The following is a 12,162-nucleotide window of genomic DNA, read 5'->3' as shown; positions in this document are numbered from 1 at the left end:
TCAGTCTGTCACGTTTCTGCAGAGCAAACCGTGAAAAATGTAGTCTAAAGAGCAGGAAGCATCTAGTAAAACTACAAAAACCTGTTGCCACATAACTTTATTACATTTGTGGACGACGTTTTCTGCTTTAGTGTTTTTCTGATGACGTTTGAAATGAAAGCAGTCGGGTTTTTTCTGGTGAGTCTGGAAATAAATCTCCAACCTGTTGACTCCTCTGGATGCTGAGTCATGCTCTGCCCCCCTCCCCTCGTCGGACCCCCCGTGGCCTGGCGGCAGCCGCAGCTCTCCTCTGGTTGATGTTCTTGGTGCTGCTGCGCAGTTTCCGCAGGCGCAGCTGCCGCAGCCGGAGCTGCGGGTCCTTGGGGAGCCCCCGCCCCTTAGGCGGGACGCCCTTCAACCTCCGCTTTGGGATCCTGGTGAGGTGGAAGTCACAGACGGTGGGGTGCTGGTCGTACCTGACCCAGCAGGTGCGGGAGGACGGCATGTACCCCTCCGCGGTGACCGTCAGCTGGTACTCGCCCGGATTCAGGAGCCGCCAGAAATCCCCATCAGCCACTGCGGTGAGAGAGGAACGGCGAAGGAATCAAACGGGTTTCAAACCGGCATCAGAAGCAAAACATTCTATAAATGCAAAGATTGTCTGTGAGTTACTATAATGGTTCTGACAAATGTTTATATCCAAGTAAAATAAGACGAAGTTATTAAAATTGTTGGACTAACCTGAAACACCTGCATTAACTGGCCTTTTTTGTTTCTTAAAGAAGATGTTTTTCCCAGCATGCTTTGCTCCCTTCATGTAAAGGACACCCCACCTGATCTGATGTGATGATCTATTTCCTCCACTTTGATGACGGCGCCTGCGATCCCCTCCCCGCTCTCTCGGTCCCGGATCACGCCCTTGATGCCGCGGTGGACCTGAAACCCAAATCCCGAGAGCGTCACAAACCGGGGAACCGCCGCGCTCGCTCGCTTGGCGAAGGTGGGAATCCGCAGAACCGGACCTGCTCCATAAAAACCAGCAGAGACTCCCTGTTGTTCCGCCACTCCAGGGGAAGCTCGCTGGCATGCGGGAATTTGTCGCAGGACAACTCCACGGTGATCTCGAAGCAGTTGGTGTGCAGGTAGCTGAAGTCATTCATACCTGAGGAGAAGCAGAACCAGATCCTAAAGTTTGTTAGGTTATGTGGATTCAGGAGCCAAACTAGTGTCTTAGGAAATATCGTAAATTGCGAAAAATCTTTTCGGGAGATGAGCGGTCCTTGCATAAAGTTTCTTTAGGATCCAAGGAATCAGAGTTCAGCATTTTGTATGCAACAAATGAGTTTTGTACTTCAACTGACCGCTTGGTGGCGCTGTGGAGCAAAGGTTAGACAAAAATAAAAAGATCAAACCTTAAACTATTAAAAAAAAGTGGCCTCAGGCGCTTCCCACCCCCCTTTTAACCCACCCTCACCGGATACGAGCAGCTGGCAAATCTTGGTGAATCTTTGAGGATGAGCAGGGGGGGGGGGGGGGGTCAAATTCGGCTCAAAGAAAGAAGAATCATGAAAACACTCTGGTCGTTGGGAGTCCAGGACAGAATAAAAGCAAATCTAAAGACACGTCTGACAGATGTTTGATCAAAAGGATGGAATCAAACCAACGTTTGTCAAAAAATGTTCAAAGTAACTTCTTGTTTCTGTGGGCAGATGAGGAACCGGAATCATCCAGAGGGAGTGTTTTAAAAGCAGAAATGGTGAAAAACAACAAAACGAAGACGGAAAAGCTTTGTTCCCTTCTTACTTCCTGGTACGTTGTGCCACGCCGCTCCGTTGATGATGTTGTTGTTTCTCAGGAAGTCCTTGTTGTGGCACGGTCGCCGGTCCGGGTCGGACATCACCTGGAGGGACCGGATCAGAACCTTCACAGACCTGTTCCTGTCTGTGGACCCGAGCGCTGGGCGGACACAGACCTGGTTGGTGCTGGCGTACGCCGCGGCCAGCCAGCGGAAAAAGCTGTCGTCGGGGGTGGGCGTGTGCTCGCGGGGTGCCCAGTCGCGGGTCATGTCGAACGGGTAAGTGACCACCACCTCCCCACCGTGGAGGTTGGCGCCGAGCACGAATGGGATGTCCTGCATCCAGCTGATGACGGCTCGTGTCTCAGACGCCACCTGAGGTCAAAGTTCAGGCTTTTATTGTGAAAGGAGTCATTGTGATCCTCATGTCAGGATGAACCAGGAATGCATATTTTATGGAACAAAGCAGATTTAAAACAAAACAAAACAGACTGCGTCTCTAAAACTGCTAAAACCCTTTTTTTCTTCTAGTTTGTGCTTTTATTTTGTAAAACTCAAATGAGAGAAAAGGGGGAGGAGCAGACTGTGATCTTTAGAAATAGCGTGGTCACGGCAGACGTACGAAGGCGTCCTCAGACGTGTACTGCTCCGGAATGGGGAAGTAGTGGTTGATGAGTTTGGAGCGGTCCGTCTCCAGCTCCATGGCGGTCCACATCACCGAGTTCAGGTCAGCAAAGTTGTGGTTCATGTCGATGCCTTCGTAGCTGTAGCGGCCCAGCGCCCAGCCCGCCAGCTCGGAGCCCTGCGGGTCAGAGAGGGGTCAGCGGCTGGAGCCTGGAAGGCTCGGACTCACGCGGCTCTTGGACCTTCTTGAAGGCCGTCTCGTATCCGTCGGGGTTCATGGAGGGCAGCAGGTGGATGCGAGTCTCTTGGACCAGGCGGACGACCCGCTGATCTCCGCGCTTGAACTCCCGGCACAAGTACTGCATCAGGTTGAGGAGGAGCTCTCGGCCCAGAACCTCGTTCCTGTGCATCCCTGCAACGTACCGGAACTCTGGTTCTCCTGCAGGGGGCGCCAGAGAACACTCTTTTATTTTGTGAAAAGTAGACCAACTTGAAGCATCAAAAATTTCTTAGTGTAGCTGTTTCGACTGTTGTAAGTCCAAGAGCTCAACATAAAAGGCTGCCGGTCCCCATGGCGTCCCAGGGCGGACGCCACTGAAGATCTTCATCCAACGGTCCCACTCTGCCTTTAACCAACCGCCACAAACACGTTAAACCTGGATCTCTTCTTATAAATTATATCATTTGGGAGCTTTCTTTACATCAATTTTTTCTTCTTCTATTTTTTTATTATTATTTTCTGGTCTTTAACAATTTTAACACATATTGAGGCATTTTTATGTATTATTTTAGCAGTAAGGTGTTTATTATTTTAAAGTAGGCCCTTTTATTGTCACATCGCCCGCCCGCCCGCCCCGGTTTCTGCTTTGGACCTCATAGTAGCAGAGATCTGTGAGATCTAACACGTCTGTCCTAAACCCTTCACCCTTCACTGTGGGGGTGTCCTGAAGTGCTGGCCTGGTTTAGGTGTGAGCCAGCGCCAAACCGACTCAGACTCTGATGCTGAACCACAACAGTCCGAATCCCAGCTGGAGTTGACTGATACAAAGAAACATAAATAATGAGTCATCTATTTAAATTTAGGTGAGGTTATAATGTTAAAGTTGACAACCACACCGCTCTAAATTTCCTTTACGAAAAAGCAACATAATTGGGCAAAATGAGCGGTACCATCAGGTTTGTGGTGGTCCAAACAGGAAATGTGCAGAAGTTTGTAAAGATTGGTTCAAGTATGTTGAATGAAAGTGTTTTACGAAAAATGATTAATCACGAGAAATCTGGAGAGACGGAGATGGGCGGTCCAATTTGCAAAAAGGTTTCTCCAGCAAATAAATATGTCTCATTAAAAAATCCTGAAAAATGGCGTCTTCTTCTGTTTTCCAGAAAGAATGAACAGGTTTCCAGGATTTCGTGGATCTTTTTTCTAAAGGTTTTTTCTCCCTTCAAGTTGAGGAAAATGTTAAATACTTAAGGCGGACACACGGCAACATTTATGTCACTCGTCAACAGATTCACGTCATTTGTTAAATATATTTTTTTATGTAGAAGATAAAACAAAAACAATTAACCCAAGTTGACCTTTTTGGCCTAAGACTCACCCAGTTCATGTTTTCCTGGATTATCCGAGATCTCCATGACGTAGAGCTTCAATCCGCCGTGGCTCTTCCCGATGCTGTAGATCCGGGTGATGTCAGGACACTCCTCGTTCACGGACTTCATCAGCTGACACACGAAAACAAAATGGACTTATTTATCAAATCAAGCTGCTGTTCCTGAGGTTTTCTAGCTCTAATCTTGTGGTTTTATAACGTTACCTCATTTATGCTGGAAAAAGGTGCGTCTTTTATTTATTTTTTTAAATAAATGTGTTTGTTTGTTTTTTACATTACATATGTTTTCTAGCTGAGAGGACAAATGAAGCTGCTGAGGATGTTTGCATGCTGGGGACACTCCACTGGATTTGGTTTTGAAGAAGACCAAACGGTTGGTAAAAACCCTGCAGCGGCAAACACTGCCCATTTGGGGGCGCTAAAAAACAAAACAACCTCTCAACTCTCAAAAGTTGCAGTTCCTCAAATGACCACTAGAGGCGGGTTGCAAAGAAATTCAAATTTCCTATCGAAAAATGTTGTTTATTGCTTTATTTAAAGTGAAAGTTATTTGATCTGAGCTAAATTTTTGGCATCATTGCAGTCATGTTTTCTGAGTGGACACAATATAGTTTCACACAGTTGTCTATTTTAGGAACACAAGTTGTTCACAGCCTCCTACCTTCCTCATCTCCTTGTAGTTATGGTGCCTGAAATCCAGTTGATCGTCCATCAGCGTTGGTTCCGTCTGCCAGACGTCTTTAGGATCTGGGAGACGGAAATCCAGATGTGATGGAAGATAAAATGTCTAAATGAAAGTATATCAATGAACTGTCCGCTTTCAGTACCAGGAAGGGCACAACCCAGGACTTCGGCTCTGAGGCAGATGTCTCCATCTGACCCGTTCTGGTACCAGGTTTGTGGGTTAATCCGAATGTAACGTGCAACCGTGGAGGTGTTGAACAAGGCCAGGACGGGAGTCTCAGCATCTTGGTTTCCTTCATACACCTGAAGCCCAAAGAAAACTGCTGAATGCGTGAAGATATTAAGACTTGAAGTGTGCAAAAAGTGGGATTAGCAATGAGACTCCGCCTCCTAAAAATAGTTTGTGTTCATCGTTAGTCCAGATATTCCAATGAGTTTAAACTCACAGATTTGGTTCTGAGTTTATATCAGGCCAGTTTTAATCCATTTTTTAAACTTTGTCAATGATTCAGAAAAACTTTCCTAATTCGGAGGATTCTTTGTGAATTTCAAGATTTACAGACAAAAAAAAACTGTTGGAGTTCCACAGGGCAGTACATCGTTCCCACTATAGCTCTGTCAAGGCCTGCACAATAAATCGAAAATTATCGCGATATCAAGCTGTGCAATACGCATATCGCAAAAGTTGGCGAAAATTGCGATAAATGCTCATCTTAAATGCGCTAAAACAATCTTATGGCAGCTTGAAGTATTTAACGAATCAGATAAATCCCTTTATGCATTTGATTAATCGGATGGAGTTCTTATGTTAGATGTTGGTCTCCTATGTAGACGAGGGTCATTTGGAGTATAATTTACGTTATGTAGAGTCTTATTTGAATTAAACTGTTGCAGTGAAATGGAAATTATTGATTTTTGTTGTTTTGCTATTTGTTCATTCATCCCAAGTTATATCGTCATCTCAATATTGATCACTAATATCGCTTTTCACAAGTTTTCCTTATATTGTGCAGTGCTACTTCTGTCCCAGAGTTGAATGAATGAATGAATGAATGAATGAATGAATGAATGAACTTTGTTGTCGCAAGTGAAATTTGTCTTGGACTCAACAACACCAGTAGCTGCAAATTACATTCATGCACGCACAGGACTAACAAGCTAACCTGACAACACAACACAAGCGCACATAAAGCTTACAGGCTGTTAGACGAGCTGTGCCTGAGTTACACATCTTTATGTCGTTGAGTATAGTCAGAGAAAACTGTTTACAACGTGACTCAAGACAGAAGGTTAAAACCATAAAAAAGTCTCAAAAGACCATTTTTGGTAAAGCTAGTTCATTAAAAAAAATGGCACATGGTCTAAAATACAATAGAAATAAAAAGATCGTGTTAAAAAACTAAAATATAAAACAGCCCATAACTGGTAAAAGTGTGATAACAGGTAAAAAGAAACGGCAGTTAAATAACTTAATTGTAATATTTAAACTATACTTGATGACATCATCGTAATTTCTTCTGAAATTCTGATGTGTAGAAAAACTTATTGGATGAAAAACTTTAGTACGAATGTTAAAAGAACAAAAAAAAGGACTTTGATAACCAATGAAATCCGTCTGAAATATCTCTGTTTCTTTATAAAGGAAATTTTTTAATATAGTGTATCGTTGTAGGAATTGTTCATCAGATCTGAACACGTGTTGGGTCTTTATGGTTGCCGTAATTCAAGGAGCTTAAAAAATAGACGTTTTTTTTTAACTTAAACACATTAAAAAGGCTGTTGAAAGCAGCTGTCAGGTCAGTTTCTCTCCATCTTCTAATAAAACCATTTTATAATAACCAGCATCTCCCTGTAACCCTTGTGCTATCTTGGGGGGTCAAAATGACCCACCCTTTACACTGACGTGTTCTCCCTACCATGACAAAGGTGGATAAAGGTGGAAAGATGTCATGTAATCCATTGACACCAGTGAAGATCACAAATCATTGAAGAAAAAAGGTTCAGAGCACTGTCTAGTGGGTCTAGATGACCCAACTCCCAATGGTAAAGTGCCTAGGATAGCACAAGGGTTAAAATGATTGACAGGAGTCAAACTAAAGACTTTTCCCTTTAGTTTTATGGAATCTGTAACCGGAGAACACATTTTAGCTCCTTTTCATGTCTTTCTTTCAGATTCTTTCGATCATGAAAAGGTTTGTGAAAACAGTGATGAGAAGCTGCTGGACTCATCATCAGTCCGTTGTCTGGAATGAATGAAGGCAGAAAAAGACGAGAAGTGGTTTTCCACTCACAGCTTCCTGGCTGCCGTTCATGCTCGGCCTCCAGACCAGAGTGTCGTTGCTGAACTGAACCTTGTAGGAGTGGACCACGTCCCAGCTGAGAACAGGACACACAAACTCATCACCCGCTTCCAGATCTCCACCACATGAAACAGTCCCGACCCGCACCGACCTCCAGATGGAGTTGCGTCCCTGCAGGACGACGCCGGTGAAGCGGGTCAGGCGCCGAGCGTCCACCTCCAGCCATTGGTTCTTGTCTCTGTGGCGGGCGCACCAGGCGCCGTCATAGATGTCTCCGTCCTCTACTCCAGACTGCAGCACAAACAAACGTCCCTCTGACGGCGGCCTGCAGGGGGATTGGACTTCCTCCTGCTTTCCTCTGGGGAGTTACCTGGATGTTGAGTCGGCCGCGGTGAGGGCCCAGACCTCTGCGCTTGAAGGACGAAGCTCTCAGCTGAGCGTCCTTCACTCTCAGCGACTCCAGGCCCAGAGGAGGACATTCTGACACAAATCAACAACTTTAGATCAATTCCATTCAGTTTTATTTGCAACACAGTTGTCTCTATGTTAAGAGAATACAAAAGCAACCTGAGAACAATTTCGATTTGATGCTTGTGAAGACTTGGTGAGCTTTGACTTCAGAACACTGATGGACCTTCAGCCTGATCGATTGTTGAAGGTCATAAGGTCCAAACTTTGACCAGAACATTCAAAATCTACATCAAATATGCGCTCGGTTGTGTTCTTGGGCCGTGTTCTGTTGTTGGAACCTAAACATTTTTGATCTTAAGCTCATGAATTGATGCAGAATCTTCTCCAGGACTTTCTGCTAAGGGACAGATTTCACGGATCCATCAATTCAATCGAGTGGTTTAGGTCTTTAAGGCTGAAAAGCAGCTCCACACCATCACACTCCCACCACCATGTTTGACACTTGACTGAAAGTCTATTTGGCTTGTCTGGATGTTTGTAGATGTTCTACTTCTAGAAAGTTCCTCTTGTGTCTCATCAGAACATCAGTCCAGAGGTTTGGTGGCTCAAATGTTCCTTTCCTTAGTCCATGTTTGTCCAAAAGTCTCTTTCTGACGGTTGGATCATGACCTCTGACCTGAACAGAATCCAGGACGGCCTGACCTTCTTTCCATCTTCTTTCAGGACCTCCTGGATGAGTCCTCCTTGGGTTCTTGGACTCTTTTTAGATGGAGGTTCTCCTCGGTTCACGGTTTCCTTCTTCTGGGTATGATCTCTCCCTTTGGTTCTCTGGAGTCCAAACATCCTAAAAGTTGTCTTTATGAATGTTTCAGTCTGTGTTTTGTGAGTTCTCATGTCATGTTTGTGTGCGATCAAATGGTTTGATCATCTGAACTGATCAAGTGTTACAAAACTGAATAATGGGAAGGAAAACCGACACAAACAGATCCTCAAATTTAGGAAGGAAACAAGTTGACTTCAGCTCATCGGCTCTTTCCTGTTGCTGCTGACTAGACGCCGAGGAGCAGAGGAAGCCTGGAGGAATGCTACAAGTAGGTGGTAGTTGGTGTGAAGACCCTTTCTCCATCTCGCCTCGCTGTCCTGCAGGATCCTTCCTCGGCTGGAGGCTGAAACAGTGTGTGTGGAGCGGCTAACCTCTGGATTCCTTCCAAACCACACATTTGATGCCGAGCCAGAGAGCTGGCAACCAAACAAAGCTGTCCAAGAGGTGGAGGCGGCGAGGGGGGCGGGGTAATTAATGAAATTTTAACCAGCTGGATGAACACGCCACATTCCACAGTGGGGAGAACTCCGCTATAGCAGCACCTACATGAACTTCACTGGTGCGACTTTAGAGTATGTTGGTCATAGAAGGTGCCTGGACAAGAGGCAGGCGTGATGATAGAAAGCTTCATTCATGGTTGAAGTTCAGGCTGAGGAGCAGCTCAGTGTTTCTAAAGCTCCTCATAGAGGAGGAAGAGGAGGAGAACTCACATTTATGTCTTTTCTTCAGGTTAAGGCTGGAGTGAAATGCCACTCAAGTTGAGTTTTTGGTGTTTTTTTAAGATGTTCCTGTGGCACAAAAAATAAAAACCTAGAAAACAACACGGGTTTTGTGATTTGGGCTAAAAAAACGACATAAGCATAATTAAAAGCCCACTGGGAGAATTGAAAACAGATCAAAGGAAGGTCATCAAAGAGTTTGTTTCACATCGATGGCGTTGGGTCAGGCCCGTTGGAGCTGCGCTCTGTTTGGGTCGACAGAATTTCTTTGTGCGGTCGAGAAAGACCCCAGCTTCTGGATCTCAGCTCAGCCGTTTTCTAGACTCTGGTTCTGTCGGCTCCATCTTGAATGCTCCATTCTTCTTTATCTTTTAACAAGTCCATCATCGTTGGCCCTACTTGGCGGGTGGGGGTGGGGGAGCAGAACACAAACTCCTTTTTTGGCATCTTTGGACTCAGAACATTCCAGAAAAGTTGGAGTTTAGTTCTGCATGAACAGCATCAGATCATCTGCAAACAAATGACAATCCAGCAGCTTTTCGGAACCTCTTGATTCCTCGCCGTGGTGCCATGAAGACCAAATGTCTTCATGCAGCTTTTCCCTTTTAGTCCAACACTGACTGTTGGGAGTGCATGGTGAACATCAGAGATGGGCGGAACAGTGAGATCCAGCCTGAACCCACCTCCTCTAAACCTTTGAATTCTTCAATGCTTAACAAGGTCAGAGTCAGGTTCACGCCATCTTCCGCGGACTCTCCTGTTTTCACTCTAGAGTCACTGCGTAATCAATTATAGCACATTTTGTGTCACTGTTGTCCTTCGTTTCTAGCTCCTCTTCATCACAGCATTGATGATAATAATAATAATAATAATAATAATAATAATAATGGATTGGATTAATCTGCGCTTTTCAAGTCACTCAAAGCGCTTACATTGTGTCCATTATTCATTCACTCCTCATTCATACTTGGTGATGGTAAGCTAGGGTTGTAGCCACAGCTGTCCTGGGGCAGACTGACAGACTGACTGACTTGATCTCAGTGAGCAGATGAGGAAACTGAAATGATCTCAGCGGTAACAGACCGTTTAAATCCAAGAAATGAAAAAAAGGAGGATTTTTCAGAGACGCAGGTCAAAGAAAAGCTGGACCCTGCATCCCTCCTGATGTCTGTCAGAGATCATTAGAACATGGCAGTCATAAGCGTAAAGACTCAGGAGATGCAGATGTCTCCAGCTCAAGACTTTGCTGCTTCCTGAAGTGGATTTACTTCCCTTTAATCCAGAAAAGAATCCAAACCTTTTAAAGGGAACAAATCCAGGGAAGCTGCGGCGTGGCCGACATTCTGCATCCTTCTTTTTGTACATACGCGGCGGCGGCCTGGAGGGCTGTTTGATCCGAGCTTCTGCTTTCGCTGAAACCTTCTTGGCGGCGCCTTTGCGTTTCTTCTGGGCAGTGAGGAGCTTCTGTGTTACTTTTAGGCTCCTGGTGGACCTCCTCGCTAAGAAAAGGCAAGAGGTTTTCAGCAGAGAGGAGCGTGACGTTCTGCTGAACTTCTGCTCAGACTGCAGGACGCTATTCATCACTGACGACTCAAAGAGTCGCAAAGAAAGAAAAGAAACAAGACTTATGACCTGGAGGGGAAAATCACAGATTTAATCAACTCAATGTTTTTGGTTTTGCACCTCGACTGAATATTTGGGAGATTTTTTACCCCAAAACTTTAATCAGTTTGTATTTTTCCTGGTTGAATCTGCTGCACAAAACAAAAAAAGGCTAAATGATAAAATTAACAGTTTCTGGTTTTGTGGCAGCTGGTGATGAAGATTGATGGTTGTGGGTTTAAAACCTGCAGAAACAGGATATCAGAGGAAACAGCTGGGTTTGTTGTAGAGTTCAAAGATTCTGAATCACATTTATAGAAAAATTTCAGAGCTTTGATGTTTGTCTTAATAGTTTTTAGGCAAATATATCTGAGAGATTTTAAAAAGACAAAAGCATTAAGACGATAAGGAAAAAAAGAAAAAGAAATTTACATTAATAAAACACAAAAACATATTATTAGATAGAAAGAAAAACATCAATCACAGAACTCTTCCTTATTTCTTTAACTTATTAAAGTTTGTAAAATAACACTTAACACGTAACAAATGTAACTAAAGACTTTATGTTGTTAGTCTGAATTATAAATAGATTTGGAGTCATACTCTGCAGTTTTAAGACTATTTCATAAAATAGCATCCCTGTGGTTCCTCCTGGTTCTTCTGCTCTGACCCATCAACATCTGGCTTTCATCAGATCAGGACGTGAGAGGGGGGGGGGGGGGGGGGGGGGGGGGGCAAACATCCTCCCCCAGACCCTGAGAGGAGCCACAGCTCAGCCTCTCCTCGCTGAGTCCGTCTCCAGCAGGACGTTCAGCAGACGGATCTCCTCTGACAGCAGCTCAATAAAAACGACTCAAACCTTCAGACTAGCTTGTGGAAAGTGATGCTTTTCAAGAAAGAGACCAAGAGCAGCACATTTCAGCTTCACCTTCAGTTATTAGTCTGAATAACAAAAGCAGCTTGACTGACCAAACTCTGGAGGACCTTCCTGTTCCTCCTGTTTCCTCAGGAGTTCCTCCTCTCCTTGCGTCTCCTCTGCAGTCTTGCCGGTTTCAGTTGTTGATGAGGCTGGAGCCGCTGTGGCTTCAGATTCTCCTGCAGGAGGAAGACTCGAGTTCGCGGCCAGAGCAGAGAAAGTCTGCGTTCTGCCGCAGGAGGAGAGCAGGAGCAGAGCCGCACAGAGGAGTCCAGCCATGGTGAGCTCCTCACTGAACGTTCGACCCTCCTGACCTCCTGTCTGCAGCGCCGTCAAGCTCGCCGCTCTGCAAACCGCTTCCTTCCTGTCACACACCGCCAGCTGGGGGGAAAAGAAAAAGCAAAAAAGTTCATCTGACAAGAGATCCACTGTCCTGACTCAAAACCACAACTTAAACAGAAATCCGATGACACTTAAGACACATTTAAATACAACTCTGCTGTTGCCATGGAGACAGCTGCAGGTGGGCGGAGTCACACACCTCAGATTGGTTTAATAACCAGAATAAATATCATGAAATCCCATCCTGGAAATCCTCAGAACATGTTTCAGATTCCATTCATGTGGTGGAACATTATCACTGGATCTGCTGCTCTGAGTCCACTCCTGATGTTTTAACCTTTATCTGTCGTCACACAT

The 12,162-nt window shown here is 45.0% G+C and overlaps 1 protein-coding gene across 2 annotated transcripts; it reads right to left on the bottom strand.

Annotated features, from left to right (window-relative positions):
* Positions 1-82: 82 nt before the first annotated feature.
* On the bottom strand, positions 83-11,853 carry LOC101168129 (putative carboxypeptidase X1). Of its 2 annotated transcripts, XM_023959394.2 has the most exons (15): positions 11,517-11,853; positions 10,313-10,444; positions 7,363-7,472; positions 7,144-7,283; positions 6,984-7,068; positions 4,836-4,995; positions 4,670-4,755; positions 3,997-4,120; positions 2,641-2,837; positions 2,397-2,576; positions 1,952-2,149; positions 1,783-1,879; positions 1,002-1,141; positions 813-915; positions 83-555 (listed from the first exon to the last, which is right to left on the bottom strand). In XM_023959394.2, exons 1-15 carry the CDS (start codon positions 11,740-11,742, stop codon positions 227-229), a joined length of 2,307 nt encoding a protein of 768 aa, XP_023815162.1. In that variant the 5' UTR covers positions 11,743-11,853; the 3' UTR covers positions 83-226. The 2 variants fall into 2 exon arrangements, with proteins under 2 accessions (XP_023815162.1, XP_023815163.1); XM_023959395.2 differs by lacking the exon at positions 10,313-10,444 and having other exon boundaries at positions 11,517-11,852.
* Positions 11,854-12,162: the final 309 nt, after the last annotated feature.

Source organism: Oryzias latipes, chromosome 10, assembly GCF_053564925.1.
Source record: "Oryzias latipes strain Hd-rR chromosome 10, Olatipes_Hd-rR_3.1".
NCBI lineage: Eukaryota > Metazoa > Chordata > Actinopteri > Beloniformes > Adrianichthyidae > Oryzias > Oryzias latipes.
Note: the sequence above shows the minus strand (reverse complement) of the source record. Positions and strands in the feature narration are given on the sequence as shown.

Bases quoted from the DNA above. Each gene is read 5' to 3' on its own strand.
- LOC101168129 (XM_023959394.2), bottom strand. From the start codon at position 11,742: ATGGCTGGACTCCTCTGTGCGGCTCTGCTCCTGCTCTCCTCCTGCGGC. The intron at 4,996-6,983 runs GTGAGTGGAAAA...TTTGGGCTTCAG, and splicing joins TGAACGGCAGCCAGGAAGCT to GTGTATGAAGGAAACCAAGA. The intron at 2,838-3,996 runs GTGAGTCTTAGG...CGCCCCCTGCAG, and splicing joins TCCAGGAAAACATGAACTGG to GAGAACCAGAGTTCCGGTAC.